General features: G+C 36.4%; 1 protein-coding gene across 1 annotated transcript in view; it reads left to right on the top strand.

The window, feature by feature from the left end:
* LOC115212785 (protein singed) overlaps positions 1 to 21,142 on the top strand; it is a 74,286-nt gene extending 53,144 nt beyond the window's left edge. The window contains exons 3-4 of the mRNA XM_029781474.2: positions 4,838 to 5,142; positions 18,773 to 21,142. Of these exons, the coding sequence (XP_029637334.1) occupies positions 4,838 to 5,142; positions 18,773 to 18,978 (511 nt within the window). The 3' untranslated portion in view covers positions 18,979 to 21,142. The remainder of the gene's footprint in view (positions 1 to 4,837; positions 5,143 to 18,772) is intronic.
* The last annotated feature ends 353 nt before the right edge of the window (positions 21,143 to 21,495 follow it).

Genomic DNA, 21,495 nt, shown 5'->3' with positions numbered 1-21,495 from the left:
ACTCCCCCCCCCCTGGCAAAAGCCTAATATAGTATTCTGTAGCAGCACACCAGTAATATATTAATAAAATTATAATAGGATTAACATTCTTTCCGTATTTAAACATTTAATTGGGGGATATGATATTCCATGATCATCTCTGAAACCTAGTTTGGCATTACTGTTATTAACCTCAGGTCAACAATGATCAAACAGATCTGTAATGAAAGGCATTCCAGCCATGACTATCTACCTTTTTTTTTAGAGTTATCTAGTACTACATTATCTAATCTGTGTTATTCCAATTTGAGATGTCAGGTTGTGCTCTGACTGCTATTTCTAATGAGTTAAGTGACCACATACAAAAGATACCCATCCATTGTTTGTTATGTAAATCTATGTGAGAACCTTTTATTAGGCCAGAAACATTAGATCTATCTATAACTGTAGAAGCTGTTTTACTAAATCCTTCAAAATTTTTGCTATTTTTAGTTATATGAATCACACAGGCATAGTGTAGTGGTTAAGAGCATGGGCTACTGACCCCAAGATTCCGATTTCAATTCCAGGCAGTGACCTGAACAATAATGTTTTTTTTTTTTTTCTTAAAATATGGTCAAGAAGACATTTTAATAAATCGTCTGACAAAAAAGAGTAGCACTGGTAGCATCATCATCATTTAACGTCCGTTTTCCATGCTGTCATGTGGTGGATGGTTTGACTGAAAACTGGTAAGCTGCATCAGGTTTTAATCTTATTTAGCATGGTTTCTACAGCTGGATGCTCTTCCTAACACCAACCACTCTAAGAGTGTAGTGGGTGCTTTTTTACATGCCACTGGCATGGGTATCATTTATGGAACACCAGGATTGGCCACGATGCTGGCACGTAAAAAGCACCATCCAAACATGGCTGATGCCAGCACCGCCTTGACTGGCATCCGTGCTGGTGACATGTAAAAAGCACCAACCAATCATGGCTGTTTGCCAGTCTCCTCTGGCCCCTGTGCCGGTGGCATGAAAAAAGCACCCACTACACTCACAGAGTGGTTGGCATTAGGAAGGGCATCCATCTGTTGAAACACTGCCAGATCAGACTGGAGCCTGGTGCAGCCTCCTTGCTTCCCAGACCCCGGTCGAACCGTCCAACCAATGCTAGCATGGAAAACGGACATTAAATGGAATATTGCCAAAGGTCTCAGTCACTTAACACTGCCTTCAGTGGGGCCCAAAGTTCAAAGGGTGCTTAGCTTTGGGATAACTTTGATTCATTTACAGTTGATACAGGAAGAGGGTGGATAATGAAAATGAGTTGATTTATTAAATAATATCGGTAACAGATTCTCTATTTCAAATATCTGTTTTATATTTCCATTGCTCTCAAGTTATAACAAACAGTGAGAAAGCCTCTGCTGATCTCAGCCTGCTAGAAAAGACAACCAAATTTTCCTCATTTTACACACTACTACCTTTAGAAAATGGAAGTATATATTGGATTATGTAGTCTTTAATATACTACAAATGTAAAAAAAAAAAGGTACTGGTTGGTCTCAGCTGAAATGTCTTTAATGATACGTTTGCTCAACCAGAGCACTGATCTGGAGCCAAGCAATAACAACTGAAGAATTTAGTTATTCTTATAACCCATTCAAGTAATTAACTTCTGCTTTTTCACATCAACTGTTGTGCTGATACGTACATTTTTGAAGTTCTATCAGTCTATTGCCTGACCTTTTACAAATTGGTGCACAATAGGTGCAGTAAAATTTCTTGTAGTGAGAGAAATTAGAACTTCAGGTGTAAAGGAGTAACTAATAGCATACATAGACTAATATGAGGAGCACAAGAGGTCTTGCACAGATATTACGCTGGAGAGATATAATGTGACTGAAATATGCATTTCAATCAAAGAGTGGTGTCTGTTGCTGGTACTTGAGATGCGGTAGATAAAAAAAGACTTGGAATGAAGCCATTTAGATCTCTAAGAATGTTGGGTTTTAGAAATATATAATTTTATTGGATCCAATATGTATAGAATGATGTTCTTTACTGCAAAGCTTGGTCCAGAATGGAAACACCAACCAACATTAAAACAAGAATTTATTTATATTGCCTATACAATAATGATTTCCAGCTTATTCCTTTCCTTGAGCTGCGGTCAGTTTATTATTAACTGTTAATTTTTTTGTTTTTAATTCTCTAACCATATCCCAGCCTTAAATATGCCAAACATATTTGGCATCAGAATGGGAACCAGGTCAATTGTACATTTAAAACTTTCATTAACATTCTGTAGATTATCAAATACAAGTTAGTTTGTATTATAACAAGTACATATTACATTAAAAATATGGCATATCTACAATGTTGCATATTCATACATATCCAAACTACATTCTATGACTCTCAACTCTATATTTGATATCTGCATAACAGCAGGGTTTAATAATGAATTCTTATTTATACACAAGGCAACGATTTTAAACGACACAGCAAGGAGCCACCGGCATGGAAAAAAAAATTTAAGTTAATGTTAACCTAATTGATGTAAGAGCCATTAAAAAGCTAACCAGAGAAAACATGGTTACTAAGAAAACAACACTATTTTAGTTAATGACTAATATGCTATATTTGAATTATTTTGGCAAATATGGAAACAATGTTGTATGATGATTGTGTGATAATCATGACTTTTTCTGCAGACATTAGCATAATGCATGTTATCAAAACAATAAAACAACTTCTGGATTCTGTTTATGAGTAACTTATCCCTCATCCTATAGCACACACACACACATAACAGGATTTAGATCAAATATATAGAAAGATACAGATATAGCTGCATGGTTCAGATGGTTGCTTCACAACCATATGGTTTGTGGATCAGTCCTACTGTGTGGTGTCTATGTCAAGTATTTTCTTCTCTAGCTCTGGACTGACCAATGTCTTGTGAATGAAATTGGTTCATGGAAATTGTATGAGCCTGTCATCTTCCTCCTCATTACTATTTAAAATCTGTTTCCCATACAGGTATAGGCTGGATGGTTCAACAGGAGTTGGCCAGAGGATTGCGCCAAGCATGATTTCTACAGCTGGATGGCCTTTCTAATACCTATTTCTTTACTACCCACAAGGGGCTAAACACAGAGAGGACAAACAAGGACAGACAAATGGATTAAGTCGATTATATCGACCCCAGTATGTAACTTGTACTTATTTAATCGACCCCAAAAGGATGAAAGGCAAAGTCGACCTCGGCGGAATTTGAACTCAGAAGGAAGCGGCAGACGAAATACAGCTACACATTTCACCTGGTGTGCTAACGTTTCTGCCAGCTCGCCGCCTTTCTAATACCAACCACTTTACAGAGGTATACTGGGTACTTTTATGCGATGTCAGTACCACTAATGTCACTAATTAACACTCAAGATAAGACCCCTCATCTTAGAGGTAGGGTGTAATAATGACCCTTTAACATTTAAACTGGACATATCAGGTCCGAATATTCTACCTGTTTATTGTTCAAACTAACCAGATCTGACTTCTCACACCTATGCTACAATGTCAGTCTAAAAATAAGCAATTATATCATCAAAATCCCAAAGCTATGAAATAACGCATGTTTAATTAAAAACTATGGATAAAGAAGCATTACATGTGACAATAATCTGAATGCTAAAGGGAGGTGGGTTACTGTTAGAGGATAAGAAGCTAAAGTTTGACAGAGGGACAGGAACAGGTGCCTTCCTGTAGGAGGAGATACATGGATTTATGTATATTATTTGTGTGTATATGGATGTAAGTGCATGTATGTGCAAAAATGTTGACATTCCACTGCTTTGCTTGTTACCACCTAAGCAAAATGATGATATGATGCTTATATACTTTGTTGGCATATCACGCAATTTTTTTACACTTTCAAAAATGGTAGAATATAAAAAAAAGAACACATCTGTACTTGATAAATGGTTATGGGTTGGTGACAGGAACTATGCCTGTCACCAACCCATAACCGTATTTTACAATACCCAGCTGTAAAGTACTCTCAGATAAGCCCTCCAACACCACCACCACATCCAGTCCATGCAAGCATGGAGGAACAGATCATAATCCTTTTGCTACAATATTTCTAATGAAATCTGCTGCCTTTGTTTCAATTAATATTGTGAAACATAAAGAATTTATTAAGATAACTTTGATATGATTAAACTGCTGTTTCTAACATATATAAACAATGAGACTTTGAAAAGTTTAATTTTGAATAGGCGCAGGAGTGGCTGTGTGGTAAGAAGCTTGCTTATGAACCACATGGTTCCGGGTTCAGTCCCACTGCGTAGCACCTTTGGCAAGTGTCTTCTATTGTAGCCTCAGGCCGACCAAAGCCTTGAGTGGATTTGGTAGACGGAAATTGAAAGAAGCCCATTATATATATATATATATATATGTGTGTGTGTGTGTGTATATGTTTGTGTGTCTGTGTTTGTCTGCCCCCCCACACACACACACATCGCTTGACAACCAATGCTGGTGTGTTTACGTCCCCGTAACTTAGCAGTTCGGCAAAAGAGGCCAATAGAATAAGTACTAGGCTTACAAAGAATAAGTCCTTGGGTTGATTTGCTCGACTAAAGGTGGTACTCCAGTATGGCCACAGTCAAATGACAGAAACAAGAGAGAGTAAAACAGGCAGTTTGTATTATAGAACCAGAGGCAGTCTCAGATGGGGTGAGTGTGCCAAATTGGTTAAATGAATGAACAAACAAATAAAGTGTAATTTTTTTTTCAAATCTTTATTAAGTAAATATATATTTTTAAAAATAATCTTTATTAATTCTTACCTTTTTTTTTCTTTTTTCCAGCAAAAATAACTGCCTGTTTGATCTAGCCTGGCAACGAGAGGGTTCCATTACTATTAAAGCATTTAACAATTATTATATTTACAACAAAGCAACCGGTAGCCTCCTTGCTAACAGTGATGCAATTTCAGAAAAGGAAAAATTCCGAATTCGACTTGTTAACAGACCAGTTCTGGTCATGAAAGGAGAATTTGGTTTTGTTGCCTTCAAAGTTCCTGGATCTGCTAAAGCAGAATATGTATGCAACAAATCCGTTTATGATCTGATATTTCTGGAAGCAACTGAAAGAGGGATTTACCATTTCAAAGGTATGCATCTTTTCTCTTTTTATTATTTTACTTGTATTTGAATCTTCCATTACCTGTTTTCATTTTTGTCGACTTTATTATATTTAGCATCTTGTTATTTATGGAAAGAAAGATTATAGCAAGCTACGTCTTGGATCTGCACAAAATAAATTCTAGTATTAGCAATTTATATACTGCCTACAGAGTTTTAACTACCTGTTGCTCAACTTCACTGTTGAATTATCTTGATGTGTCTCGTGTTGCGTTTCTTAAAGAACTCTCTCCAGCATTTTGGTTACTGGAGTCCATAATGTATCTAAATCCATTTGGAATTATCCCTTCATAGTTAGTCTCACACACACACACACACACACACACATACGCACACACACTATTAGTACTCCATTGGTTATGACAAAGGTTCCAGTTGATCCAATCAACTGAACAACCTGCTCAGAAAATTAACATAACATAGGAGCGGCTGTGTGGTAAGTAGCTTGCTTACAAACCACATGGTTCCGGGTTCAGTCCCACTGTGTGACATCTTGGGCAAGTGTCTTCTACTATAGCCTCAAGCCGACCAAAGCCTTGTGAATGGATTTGGTAGACGGAAACTGAAAGAAACCCGTCGTGCATATATGTATATATATATATATATATACATATATATATATATAAAGTTAATCCAAACAAGAAAGCACAAAAAAACACAACAACGCGAGGACGTGGAACAAATATAGTATTATTGGACGCTCAGGAAAGAAGGAGGGTTTAACGTTTCGAGCGGAGCTCTTCGTCAGAAACATAGAAGGAAAGATCCAGAGAAGAGAAGACAGGAAAAAAAATCGCCAACGGTACACATGAGGTCACTATGTGTGTGTGTGTGAGTATATGTTTGTGTGTCTGTGTTTGTCCCCACAATATCACTTGACAACCGATGCTGGTGTGTTTACATCCCCGTAACTTAGAGACGGGGAGAGACTCGGCATGACACAAGATGTGACAAGGCTGGCCCTTTGAATTACTGGTACTATTCATTTTTGCCAGCTGAGTGCACTGGACAATGTGAAATAAAGTGCCTTGCACAAAAGCAGAATGCACCACCAGGTATGAAACTCAAGGTTTTACTATTGTGAGCCAAATATCCAAACAACTGAACCAGGACCCCAGGACTTATTCTTTGTAAGCCTAGTACTTATTCTATCGGTCTCTTTTGCTGAACCACTAAGTTACGGGGATGTAAACACACCTGCATTGGTTGTCAAGTGATGTTGGGGGGGGGGGGACAAACACAGACACACAAACATGTACACACACATACATATACATATATACGATGGGGTACTTTCAGTTTCCGTCTACCAAATCCACTCACAAGGCTTTGGTCAGCCCGAGGCTATCGTAGAAGACACTTGCCCAAGGTGCCACGCAGTGGGGCTGAACCCAGAACCATGTGGTTGGTAAGCAAGCTACTTACCACACAGCCACTCCTGCACTATATATATATATATTGGGGGAAATGAAGGAAGGAGGGAGAGTATTCCCAAATTGGATACTTGGCTGAAATGCTTATCACAAAGTGCTCTTCACTAAAAGCACCTAACGTGCCTGATAGTGGTATCAAACTGGGTGACATTAAGTTTTACATCCATCTCATTTCTTGTCTTCACATTATTTTCTGAATGTGGCAGCAAAGTGGTGGAATTGTTAGCATGCTGGGCTGAGTGCTTAGTGGTATTTAGTTGGTCATTATGTTCTGAGTTCAAATTCTGCCATTGTTGACTTTGCCTTTCATCTTTTCAAGGTTGATGAAGTAAGTAGTAGTGATGCCCTGGGGTGGTGTAATTAACTTACCCCCTCCCCCAAAAATTCAGGCCTTGTGCCTTTGGGAGAAAGGATTATTTTCTGATTGTGAGATTTGTAGTAAACACACGTTTTAATTATCCTCCTGTAGTCATCATCATGGGGGCAGGTATGGCTGTGGAGGTTCAGAAGTACACTTCACAAATGCATATGGTTTTGGATTTAGTATGAGTGCACAACACTTTGGGCCAAAGGTCCTTCAACTATAGCCTTGGACCAGCTAATGCCTTGTGAAATTAGTCTACAAAAGCTATAAGGAAGCTCACTGCGTGTGTGTGTGTGTGTGTGTGTGTATTTCTGCGTCCTGTCTCTGTGTCTGCATCCTGTCTCTGTGTCTGCGTCCTGTCTCTGTGTCTGCATCCTGTCTCTGTGTCTGCGTCCTGTCTCTGTGTCTGCGTCCTGTCTCTGTGTCTCTCTATGTCTGTCTGTCTCTCTGTCTCTCTCTCTCTCTCTCTCAAGTTGTTATTTCTGCTTCTTTGCATGAGACTGCTTGAACTAAAAATGTTGTGTTTGCATTCCTGGGGAACATTATATCCTGCAGCTCTGCTAAGTTATGGGGAATAAAAAGAAATCTCTTGCAAAACAGATAATAAGCAAAGCATCCGACTATAAAATACTGCCTTCAATAAGTATCCACCTAACCTATGCCAGCACAGAAAAATGGATGTAAAATGTAGTTATTTTACAAGATTTGTTAATTTTATATTCCTCTTATAAAAACTAATTGTTGCTTATTATAATTGAAATTTTTTGTAAAGAAAATATATACTGAAAGTTTGTATTTACTTCTCTTTCCATTAATGATATCAAAGCTCCAGTTTCATTGTTAATTACTCATTAATTTGTTCAGGTCTATCCAATGTGAACAATAATTCTGTGTGTGTGTATGTGAGTGTTTTTTTTTCCTCTCTACTCATCAAAAAGTAATTAAGAAAAGTAGTGAAATTCTTAATGAGATTAGCCAATTCTATTGTATTTGGAAAAGATTTTTACATTTAGTCATTTGTTTTTCTCTATTTTTGTTGATTAAAAAAACAAATCCTATTTTCTGTGTTAGCAAGAATTGAGGATGCTGAAAATTATAAAGATGTTCATGAATTGTTGGAATGACTGCATAAAAGTTGAATGTCTTTTATTTTTCTACCTTGGTGTATTGTGCCTTGATTTTAAGTGCACAATGGGGAGTTAGTTAATCTGGTCTAAAAGCCGAATGTCTGTGTTACCCCACTGGGTTTGAACCTGTGTCATCATCATCATCATCATCATCATCGACCTCTGGATGTTACTATCTTAAGTTGTAGGACTCATAGGGTCGCTTACAGTTTCTTGGGTGTGTAAATGACTGACTGAATAGGATCCCAGTCCTATTTCTTTACTGCCCACAAGGAGCTACACACAGAGGCGACAAACAAGGACAGACAAACGGATTAAGTCGATTATATCGAGCCCCAGCACGTAACTTGTACTTATTTTAATCGACCCCGAAAGGATGAAAGGCAAAGTTGACCTCGGCGGAATTTGAACTCAGAATGTAGCGGCAGACGAAATACCACGAAGCATTTCACCCAGCGTGCTAACGTTTCTGCCAGTTCGCGATCCCAGTCTGTTGCATGGTTACTCATTTACAGCTGAGTGGACTGGACCAATATGAAATGAAATATTTTGCTCAAGACCAGAACTCTCTATTTGGTTCAGGAATTGAACCCGTGATCTTTTGACCATGAGCACAACCCTTTTACTAGGACACACACCTTCACTTGAACAGTGATCCTTACCTTAACCCTTCAGGCATTCAGATTAACTCTATTGAATATAATACTTATTTCTCCATATTGTTTTGAATTAATCATGCATTATCTTCTAGCTTTGAGATTTCGATGGTGTGTTTGTTTAGTATTAGAATGATGTTGTTACACCTACCTCCTCATTTTAGAATGATGTTGTACATGTGAAGGGCTGAATATTGCCAGGTTGAATCTAAAACAGCTGGAATTTTTGAGCTGGATATGGCCATTTTAAACACTGTAGGATTAATTGAACGATGAGTCATTGATCTAACATAGAACACCACATTGATGTGATGTCTAATGTGCAGTTTGTTTGGTTCTGCTCTCAATTGTGTGAATAATACAGTTTGCACTGTTCTGTTTGAATACGTGTGAATAATACAGTCTGCACTGTTCTGTTTGTTTAATTTTTTAGTCTGAAATATAGTGTCTTATGCCCACGATCTTCGTAACCCTCCAAGACTGGTGAGAACTATGTGATTAATGTTCCTCTTGAATAGTTGCATGAAGGGAATTCAAGAGGATTAACATATTGGAGGAAGAAAAACTGATTGAATTAGTTTATGCAAAGCAAGTGGGAGTATACAGTATGAGTGATAGATGGGGGGGAGAGAGACAAATGTGTTGGAAGTACATGAGCGGAGGTGGCATGAGAACCATTAGATCCAGGGACAGAGAGGTTATTGTGGCAGAATTGCAAAAGGCAGTGAGAAAATAGCAACATCCGTGGGTGAGAGGTGTGTGTGTTTGTGTGTCTGTGTGCGTGTATTGGCAAGTAAGCTCATATCAATCAGTCAAGTGACCTTGGGTGGGATTTGATATCTGCATGAGTTATAGCCTCACCATGTCACAGATGGTTGGTTGGTGGGCAGAGCTGAGATACAAGATACATAAGATTTATTTCTTAATCCTTGAGAACATGTAAGAGAAAGCTTGAGCTAATCTAAAGATAAATATAAGGGGTAATAAAACAAAATGCAGTGATGGATGTTCATGAGTTTGGATTAGTTTGTGTTCATTGCATAGAAGAGGAAACTGGCATTTCAAGACTGACCCTTCATTGCATGTTTCAGTTATTAAACTGTGGCCATGCTGGGGTATCACCTTGAAGAATTTTTAGTTGAATGAATTGACCGTAGTACTTTTTTTTTTAAAGCCTGATACTTACTCTATTGGTCTCTTTTGCTGAACTGTTAAGTTATGGGGATGTAAACACACCGACACCAGTTGTCAAGCAATGGTTGGGGACAAACACAGACACAAAGACATCACATAAATGTGTGTATATATATATATATATATATATATATATATATATATATATATATATACGACAGGCTCTTTTCAGTTTTCATCTACCAAATCCACTCACAAGGCTTTGGTCAACCTGAGGCTATAGCAGAAGACACTTGCCTACGGTGCTACACTGTGGGACTGAACCAAGAACCATATGGTTGGGAAGTTCTTTTCAATGAAAATTTTTCAGTCTAGAAACATCAGATTCCTGTTCCTCTCGTCACATGTAATTTTTTTTCAAACTCCTGAACTTTCCATTGCATGATTTTTGCTACAGAGACTACTACCACTTTCCATAAACTTGAGTTTTTGCGCAATAAAATAAAGTGACACACCCATTCACATAGCTTGCTTAAACTTGTAATCTTTGTGTTGGTTGACTAACATTTCAACAACTGTTTTCTTCTCCCCCCCCTCTCTCTCAGTGCTGGCTTTGTTGATCTATGAAATCAATTTTCAGTTCATATATATTTATATATTAGCTATTAAAGTAAACACTTTACAACTGAAAGCCACTTTCTAATGCTGCTCATTCAACCAGGATATGTAACTTATAAGCTATAAATATCGTATTTATTTCACTTTGAGTAAGCTTTCATTGAATATTTTAGCAATCAGGTTTCCATTGCATATTAAGTCATTAGGTATATGGACTCTGATGTTATTCGTTAACGAAATGTATTTGTTAATGAGAGGTGTGTTAGTCAACATTTGACAAGTGGATATCTGAAGTCAATGCAGTATTTTAGATTCTTATTAATTCTTTTTCCATGTTACATTTGTACTTATTTGAAGACATGCATAGGTGCAGTCATGGTTGTGTGGTTAAGAAGTTTGCTTTTCAACCTCATGGTTTTCAGTTCAGTCCCACTGTGTGGCACCTTAAGCAAGTGTCTTTTTTTTATAGCCCCCCCCCCCATGCAGTTAAAACTTTGTGAGTGGATTCAGTAGAGAGAAATAAATGTGTGTCTTCTTGTCTTGGCATCACATGATGGTTTTTAAGGAGTGCCATCATACAAATGGGGAAAATATTACCTTGCTTGCAAATAGGTGATAGTTAGTGACAGGAAGGGCATCCAGTTGTAGAAAGTCTGTATGTAATATATGTATTATATACAGTGTGTGTGTGTTTGTGTGTGTATGTATATATATATATATATATAATATATATATATATATATATATAATATATTTTAAAACTAGAATAAATAAGGCACAGGTATGGCTGCATGGTAAGATGCTTGCTTCCCAACCACATGGTTCTGGGTTCAGTCCCACTACGTGCCTTCTGCTATAGCCCCGAGCTGACCAAAACCTTGTGAGTGGATTTAGTAGATGGAAACTGAAAGAAGCCGGTCATATACATATATGTGTGTATGTATATATTGGTGTGTTTACATTCCCGTAACTTAACGGTTTGGCAAAAGAGACTGATAGAATTAGTACTAAGCTTACAAAAAGTAAGTCCTGGGTTTGATTTGTTTGACTAAAGGCGGTGCTCCAGCATAGCCACAGACAAATGACTGAATCGTGTACACACACACACAGACACACACACACATGATAATAAGACATAGTTTCCTTAAGAAACGTATGCATTTACCTTAAATATTATTTGTTAATTTCTTATTGTTGTAGTGGTTGTTGTTGTTATTAGTAGTATATAAGGTAGCAAGCTGGCAGAATCATTAGCATGTTGCACAAAATGCTTAGCAACATTTCAACCACCTTTACAATCTGAGTTCAAATTCCACCGAGGCTGACTCTGCCTTTCATCCTTTCGGGGTTTATAAAATCAATACCAGTCAAGCACTGGAGTTAATATAATCAACTGGTCCTGTCCCCCAAAATTTCAGACCTTGTGCCTATTGTAGAAAGAATTATTAGGTGTATATTATTCTATTAAAACTAATATTATTTTGCAGACAGTAATAATAAATAGTAATAATGTGTTTTTGAGTGGCAAAAACAATGCACTATAATAACAACAATGGACTATAATAACTGGTGTAATTTAATCATCCATATTTTGGAATATAAAAATTCCTTCTTCAGATATCCCTAGGGATTGATTGAGTCATTACTGCAATTGATTTTCCAATGGCTTTTTTCTTTTTCTTTCACTTCTTCCTCCTTCTTTCTCTGGAAGTGTCTCTGCATTGGTCTCACAAAGCTCCTTCTGGAATTCCTCGTGAAAAGTGTGTAAGGGCAGCCATGTCTCAGGCTCATGTGTGCTGGCACATCTATAGCGCCGCTTCTAAGTTATGTATTTTATGTGCAGTTTCCTCTTTTTTCCCCTTCTCCTTTTCATTTCTCTTTCCCCCTTTTTTTTTATAAATAATATGAGTATGTCATAAAAAAAAATCTACATGCATCCAGATGTAGCTAGAGAATATATTAACTGCCAAACTCCAGCCTGTTGTTGATTTGGGGCCTTAGTCTGTCAATGAGAATAGCTTCCTTAATTCTTAAATTACCCAAATTTTTTTCATTGGTCTCAATTGCAACTGTTATATTATTTTATTGTGTCTGGGGAGAGTCATTCTCTTTTAGTGCCTTATTATTTAACACACTGGTTCGATTTCCACTCATTTACTTATAATGGACAGTCAACGACTATTGAAAAGGTTGCAAATGGCAATGAAAATTTTAGAAAAAGAGTAAATAAATGAGTGGAAATCAAACCAGTGAGTGTGTTAAATAAGGCACTAAAAGAGAACGACTCTCCCCAGACACAAATATGCTTCAACACATTAATTTACAAAAAGAATCTTGCAAACCAAATACAAAAGTGAAATATTATTTTATCGAGAAAGTCATAAGTCATTAATTCTAATAATTAACAGGTCTGTTTAAAAAATCCCACAGCTTCCTATATATTATAACAAGTTCTCTATAATCAAACTTCATTCAATGAATATATGTATGGTGTAGGTATGTATGTATATGTAGTATGTATGTATGTATGTATGAAGGCCATGGCTTAGTGGTTAGAGCGTCAGGCTGACAATCGTGAGGTAGTGAGTTCATCTCTCAGACTGAGCTGTGTGTTGTGTTCTTGAGCAAGACACTTTCTTTCACATAGCTGCGGTTCACTCAGCTGTAGAAATGAGTTGCGACATCGCAGGTGCCATGCTGTATCGGCCTTTGCCTTTCCCTTGGATAACATCAGTGGCATGGAGAGAGGAAGATGGTATGCATGGGTGACTGCAGGTCTGCCATAAACAACCTTGCCTAGACTTGTGTTTTGGAGGGTAACTTTCTGGGTGCAATCTCAATGGTCATCCATGTCTGAATGGGGTCCTTACCCTTTATGGAGAGGGGAAAGATGACTGTCCCTGGGCAGATTTGTATGCAGATATATGTGTGTGTGTGAAGGAGAGAGAGAAATACACATGTACTTACATATCTTTGTATAAGTATCTATGTCTAGGTATGTATAGTTACATCTATAGTTTTAACTATCCACACTTAGACTAACTATGCAAATTTTGTTTATTTGATGTATGTGTGTGTGTGTGTGTGTGTGTGTGTGCATATGCATTAGTACCTGGAATAGAAGAAAGTTCACAGGTCAGTTTATTAAGATGTTTAGTAATGAATTGTTATGAAACTGCCTGTCCTAAAAAAAACAATTGTCAGAACTTCTGGAATGCACCTTGTATGTATGTATGTATGTATGTATGTATATGTGTGCGTGTGTGTGGGAGGGGGGTGCTTTAGCAGGGGTGTATGCTTGACAGGCTTTGCGACCCAATTAGCACATGATAGGTAAAGCAGACCTTACTACTGCCAATTTATGCTGACATGTTGTCTTCTTACTTTCTTAATTTCTGCTAAATGATTTTAATTCTTTTCTACACAAAACCAACACAAGAAAAATATAAAATTAAGTTGGGGTTGTCATGTTTATTATATCTTAAAATAGATATATACATTTATATGTATTAATCTCTGGGCAGGGTTTTTTTAACCCTCAAACTGCTTTTATATTATTATAAATGTGGTTCTACATGTAACCATTTTGATATATTTAAATGCTTTCTGCAATAAGCAAACACTTCATTTAAAATGACTCCAAGGAAGGTGTGAGATGTCACACAAGTGCTCAGCCCTTGTAGCTGAAACAACTGTAAGCTAATGAAAGTGACTGCATAACTTAAGTTTTTTTTTGTCATTCATTAATTAAAATTTGTACTCACCCGATGCTTTACTTTAAAGTATAAGTATATTGAGCTCTGTGGAGGCGCAATGGCCCAGTGGTTAGAGCAGCGGACTTGCGGTCGGAGGATCGCGGTTTTGATTCCCAGACCAGGCGTTGTGTGTGTTTATTGAGCAGAAACACCTAAAAGCTCCACGAAACTCTGGCAGGGGGTGGTAGCGACCCCTGTTGTACTCTTTCACCCCAACTTACTCTCACTCTCTCTTCCTGTTTCTTGAGTAACGCTGCAATGGATTGGCGTCCCGTCCAGCTGGGGGGGAACACATATGCCACAGAAACCGGGAAACTGGGCCAGGCTTGAAAAAGGCACATAAATAAATAAATATTGAGCTCTAATATTTGGTTACTAGTATTGCTATGCCTAAGCAAAATCAGTATACACACACACACACACACACATCCAAATGTTTTGCCATAGGTAAATATTACCTTGCTTGGAAACAGATGAGGGTTGGTAGCAGGAAAGGCATCTAACTGTGGAGAATCTGCTTCTTGAAGTACCATAGCATAAGGTCAACCAATTGCAATAAACTTATAGGTGTACTGTAAAACTTATTGGGCAGTGTGCAACGCCTATTTCAACTCCCTTTGTGGATATAATATGGAGTAGGGACCATGGTCTCTACTTGTCTGATTTGTCTGGGATGCTCATTAATATGAGGAGGTGACTTGATGACCCAATGGGATTAATAGACTCATTTCTTCTTTACTGGGATATATTCCAACACCCAAGAATTCTCTAAATTACTGAGCAGATAAATCAGTTAACCTTTTGCTACCATATTTTTGTTAAAATACTCTACCTTTGTTTCAATTTTGAAATAAATGAAGACTAATAAAATATATTTTGAGATGGTCGTTTTTTTTTTTTTTTTTCCTTGTCAAATAAACACACACACACACACTATTCTTTCTTCACTTGTTCGCAGTTGTTCTTATTTTATGTCCATTGTCTGGTGATCTTTTGTCATGCATCCTCTGACCTCTTCAACTTTCCATCCTGAACTGAACAAGAAGAGACACATGTGATGCAGAATTGCTGAAGAGGTCACAGGATGTGTGACAAAGGATTACCAAACAATGGACATAAAATTAGAACAATAGCAAACAAATGAAGAAAGATTTGTGTGTGTGAGAGAGAGAGAGAGAGAGAGAGACAAGAAAAAATGTAAATGATCATCCCGAAATATAACAATATCTGTTTGAACACACAGTTTCACATCAGGAATCTTGCAAAACAAATCCATAAGTGTAATAAAATAACTTTGCCATTATTAAGATGGTATTTGAAACAAATTAACAGGAAATTTTAATGGAAAGTTTTAATTAAAATCACTTTAAGCAAAAAGATTGCATCATCAAACCAGGGGTGGTCTTAGGTGGGTTGGAATCAAAAAGTTTTATTAATGGTAAACATACTGCATTATCGCTAACTTATATTGCTCAAAGTCTGAAAAAGAAAATAAGCTCAAACTCCCATTATTTGTAATATCTCTTTTGTTACCCTTATGTTATTCCATACATTTTGATATTTATAAAAATCATTTTATGTAGTTCATCTTTTATCCTATAACATTATCTAGTTTTATGAAACATTTCCTAATTTTAGCAGTAAAGTTTTCGTAGTCTGCAGCATAGGTTGTCTTTTGTTGATAAATAATGTTTTTATATTCTGCTTGATTCAATGACTGGAATGAATATTGGTTAACTAGTCACTGTGACAAAACTTGCATTGTGCCGTTTACCTAAAACATACTGCTTTCTTGTTTAATTTCCATGTAGTTTCTCTCTGAAATGTAGGCACATTTCTCTTCATACTTTAACAGTGGCAAGTAGAAAAGTTGTTTGTCTACAAAAATCTTCTGTGGCATGGCAACTTGTGGAACTGTATGACTGTGTAGTTAGGAAGTCTACTTTGAAAACCCACATAATTCCTGGTCTGGTCCTACTTCATGGCACTTTGGACAAGCAAATGCCTTCTACTATAGCTTCAGGTTGAGCAACACCTTTTGAGTGAATTTTGAATGGCACAAACAATATGGTTAGCATGCCGGGCGAAATGCTCAGCGATATTTCGTTTGCCGTTACGTACTGAGTTCAAAATCCACCAAGGTCGACTTTGCCTTTCAGGGTCGATAAATTATGTACCAGTTACGCACTGGGGTTGATTTAATCAACTTAATCCCTTTGTCTGTCCTTGTTTGTTCCCTCTATGTTTAGCCCCTTGTGGCAATAAAGAAATAAGAAACAATATGGGTGCCTATACAGTGTATATTTTGTGAAAGAAACCTCTCTCTCTTTCTCTCACACACACACACAATGTGTGCGTATGTGTGTACATACGTGTCTGTATGTCTCCACAGTGACACCTGGACAATAGGAACATTTGTCCTCTGGAGCTTGTTCCTTTAACATGCATGGGTCAAATTTTATTGAGGCAGGTTTTCTATGATTTGATGTCCTACCTGTTGGACAAAGACAGGTGGTGTAGACAACAAACAGATGTATTAGTTTAACGCTGGGGAAGTGAAAAAGTCTTTAACGTATTGAGCCTACGCTCTTCCACAGAAAGGAACACAAAAACAAACGGAGAGAGAAAATAAAGAATGTGTAGTGGCTAGCGATCTATCACACACACACACACACACACACACACACACACACACACACAGACATGTGTGTGTGTGTGTGTGTGTGTGTGTGCAGGCATAGCTGTGTGATAAGAGGCTTGCTTCCCAACCACATGGTTCCAGGTTTAGTCCCACTGCAGGGCACCTTGGGTAAGTGTCTTCTGTTATAGCCTTAGGCTGACCAAAGCCTTGTGAGTGGATTTGGTAGATGGAAACTGAAAGAAGCCTGTTGTGTATATTATGTTTGTGTGTCTGTGTTTGTCCCTCCACCATCACTTGACAACTGATGTTGTTGTGTTCATGTCCCTGTAACTTAATGGTTCAGCAAAGAGGGACTGATAGAATGAGTACTAGGCTTACAAAGAATAAGTCCTGGGGTTGATTTGTTTGACTAAAGGTGGTGCTCCAGCATGGCCACAGTAAAATGACTGAAACAAGTAAAAAAAATAAAGAATACACACACACACACACACAAGAGGGATGCTTAAAAGTTCCTGGCTTTTGGGTAAAAGAAAATACAGGAGAATCAATTAATTGTGTTTTATACAACATATTCCCTTCTCAGATTCACACACTTATTGCAGTGGTCCTTCAGTTTTTCTAAGCCCTGTAAAAGAACTCGGAAGTTTGGGCCTCCAACCAGGCCTTTTGTGATACCCTTAAAGCCGGGGACTTTTCAGCACCCACTAATAGTTAGGTTCATATGTTCAACCATGTGTACATGGGTGGGTGGGGTTCTAATGGGCTTCACTGCAGTTTCTGTACTATAGGGATAAACATTACAGTTTTGTTTTCAATGTATTATTAACCAATTGGCATTTAAACTAGCCACAACCAGCCAAAATATTCAATGTGCTTTATGCTGAGACTGGCCAAATCTGACCCCTCACACCTAACCTACAATGTCATTCTGGAAATAATCTGCTGTGTCATTATAATCTTGAGGCTACAAGATAGTTCATGATTAATTCAAAATAATGTGAATGGATAAGCATTTCATTAAACAGAACCATCTGAATGCTTAAGGGTTAAACAGATATTGATTTGTTAGGTGAGGTATTTTATTGCATGTTTCTGAGTAAGAGAAAAATTATTTCTACACTGTTTCATTTGTTCTGATTGTGACAAAGAGGTACAAGATCATCTGAAGGGAGTTACTTGGAACTTATTTGCTTGTTGTACTGTTCATTCATTCATATCATTGTTTGGTGTCTGTTTTCTTCCCCATGCAAGTAAGAGTTAGATTGGGAGTTATTTAAGGTAGTATTTTCACAGCCTGGTGGTCTTTCTATTTATTACCTGCCATTACCTATTTTTCAAATGAGGGATTCTTTTTATTCTAGAGGCCTTTGAAATGTAAAAGAGCACCCACTTATAATGTGAACATCACATTTTTCAATCAGTGACAAGCGTGGAATATCAACATTTTCACAAGATCATGTGTACATGCACACAAACATTTTCTATATGTGTATGTATTTGTATGTATGTATGTGCGTATATATTTGTATGTATGTATGTATGTGTGTGTGTGTGTGTGTATGCAACAGGCTTCCTGTAGTTTCTGTCTACCAAATACACTGATAAGGCATTGGTCACTCCAGTAGAATACTCATCTCATCTTCAATTAATGTTTAGAGAAACAAGAGTTGGGCACTAGTTTTATTGATCATTAATTATCTTTAATTGCTTTGTTATACTGATGATATGAAAAACTCGTATTATGGTGTCATAACTATGTATGTAAAGATTCCTTCATGTAAATTTAAGTTGAAATATTTTATGGTAAATTTTATTCTACATCTATTAATTTTCAAATTTCTTTCTTTCTTTTTTTTTTGTATTGTCCTCAGGTCATAACAATAAATACTGGAGCATTGGTGAAGATGGATCTCTTTTTGCCGACAGCACAGGTCCCACTCCGTTCATTCTTGAATTCCGTGGACAGTCCATGTTTACTGTCAAAGCACCAGATGGTTCTTTCTTAAAAGGTGAACAGAATGGTATATTCAAGGCTACTGGAAAAGAAGTAAATGCCTCTACTTTGTGGGAATTTTAAATTGACTGAATACATTGACCTCTTGACTGCCGTCATTTCCACATCTTCACCATAAATGAAGCCAATTTTTATTTTTTATTTTGAAGAACTTTATTTACATGCACTTTGTGTGCAGGAATATTTAAAGAAGGTGACATTTTATTTTGGCATTTTACATATATATATATATATATACATTTATATATATATACATATATAATATGGACACATTTTATTACAAAAATTCAAAAAACATCAACAGGATGCTACTTCAATGACTAAGGTGCTTTTTTTGAAAATAAAAATTTGAAGACCAGTGGTTTACCAAGACCAGACAAATTTACCAAAAATTAAAGCACTCTGCATAGGATTTCTATTACCATTTGGCATCAGGTTTTTGTTTTGGTAATTTTTAAAATTTTAATTTAATGTTCCTGTCTTTAAACACCTATTATCATGGTGAAGGGGTAAATTTGTATCATACTTTCCTTGTACGTTTTTTTTTTATTATTTTTTTTTTTTTGTAAACAATTTATAAAACAAAAGCTTTTTATCTCTGTCCATTTCCATTAACCAAACATTTTATATGCTTTGTCCAGGATATCTCAAAAACGTCACTGCTGGAAATTGATACCTCACCTCCTTTTTATCATCAACATCACCACTTTTTTTTTTTTAATAGCTTGTCTTCATTAGTAATAAATAAATCTAATTTGTTGCTGCTGTAGACTTCTGTCTCTCCTCAATACTAATCTCCATCTTTCTGTAATTTTCTGTCATGCCATTTTCAACTATTTCATCATTGACTGTTATTATCTGACCCTCCTGCTTGTACAAAACACCCTTTCTTAGAGATGATATAAGTGATTCCAGTACTCAAACTAGAATTTTCATCAAACATATACTTGTCTATTAACACCTTCAGTATATACTCCAACCATCTGATTTTTTTTTTTAATAAATGGAACAAAACCAAACTCTAAAATATTGAACTAACATGTAAACATGTTGTCAAATATATTCTTTCATTTACATACACTAACTCATTTCTTTTTGTTCCCACCTACCATTTTAAATTTGTGCATGTATGCATGTATTTGTGCATGCATGTAGATATGTGTACATGTAGGAATATGTGTATGTATCTGTGATTTCCTCTTTATAAAATCATAAACTTGAAGGTTATCATTTTTCTAATGAATATTCGAGGCCTGGCTCGTTTGTTGTGAACCTTAACATTCCCCACCCCCCTTATAATTCCTTGCTGCTGTCCCCCTCCTCTTTTTCTACTCACTTCTCTCCCTTCACATCTCTCACCCTTTCTCTCTCTTGTACTGATTGTGTCAAAGATGCAACATAGTCTCCACTTGTTTCGACTGTTTGAGGTTTTTGTAAAGCTTGAATTGACCTGACCTAAATTAGACTTTAGGTTGCTTAATCAAAGGAAAGCTTTATTTTTCATTTAACAAAAAAAAAAACCTGTCTTCTCAAATCCCTCCCCATTTTTTAAAAAAACCTATGTAAAATGAATTATTTATTTTTTTTGTCTTTGTTTATTTTTTTTTATATGCATCTTCCAAAGTCTGATGTGTAACACACTTTCCACATCCACTCTGGTGGAAATTTCATATGTCCATAAACTTGACTAAATTCTGAATAGAGTTATTTTTACTCTACAAGACTCAGAATACTTTTCTTTTCAGTAAGCAACTATTAACATAAATAGTATTGCAAATATATAATATATATCATATATATTACATATTATATATATATATATTAATGAAGATATTGGTGAATACTGTTTATGTTTCTATACCATCCTAAACTGCACCAAGCAATTTATACAATGAGTATCAGAGCAAGAAGGCTTTCTTGTACTCAACAATTCCAATATATTTGATCAGTTACAAACTCATCTTAAACATTTTGAACTTTTTTTTTTTATTTTATTGCTACATTTCATCTTCACCCAATTTTTTTATTATTATTGTTATTCACAATATTACAAGGAAATTCCTCAAATATATTTTGAGTTAATCAGTGCAAAATAAGCCTTTTTTTTTTTTAAAGTTCCACATGTATATCACAAAAGTATCATAAAAAAACATTTTTTGTAATGTTCTGCTTGACTGATTTATTATTTTGTAATGACTAAATGTGGATTGACTTGACTGATGATAATTATTAATAATAATAATTTCCTTCTGTATCCCAATTGCTAAATAAAAGCTTGCTTTAAATGTATTGTTTGTTTTGTCACCTGTAGATATTTCTAGTTTTGAGTCATCATGGATGTCATTTAGCCTCTGAGCTGAGCTCTGAATGAGCAGACCAAGCTACAAAGGTGTGACAACCAGAAAATACCTGCTTTATTTTTGCTTGACGTAACAAGGTGTGAGTTAACCATTTTGATACCAACTTACCTGAAACTGCATTAGGTTCTATAATAAAATCTTTCTGTTTTAACACATAAAGCACGACGGGCCATGATTGTGGCCCAGATAGATGCATTTAATTTATGGGTGTTTGTTCGGG

The sequence above is a fragment of the Octopus sinensis genome, linkage group LG6 (genome assembly GCF_006345805.1).
Source record: "Octopus sinensis linkage group LG6, ASM634580v1, whole genome shotgun sequence".
NCBI lineage: Eukaryota > Metazoa > Mollusca > Cephalopoda > Octopoda > Octopodidae > Octopus > Octopus sinensis.
Note: the sequence above shows the minus strand (reverse complement) of the source record. Positions and strands in the feature narration are given on the sequence as shown.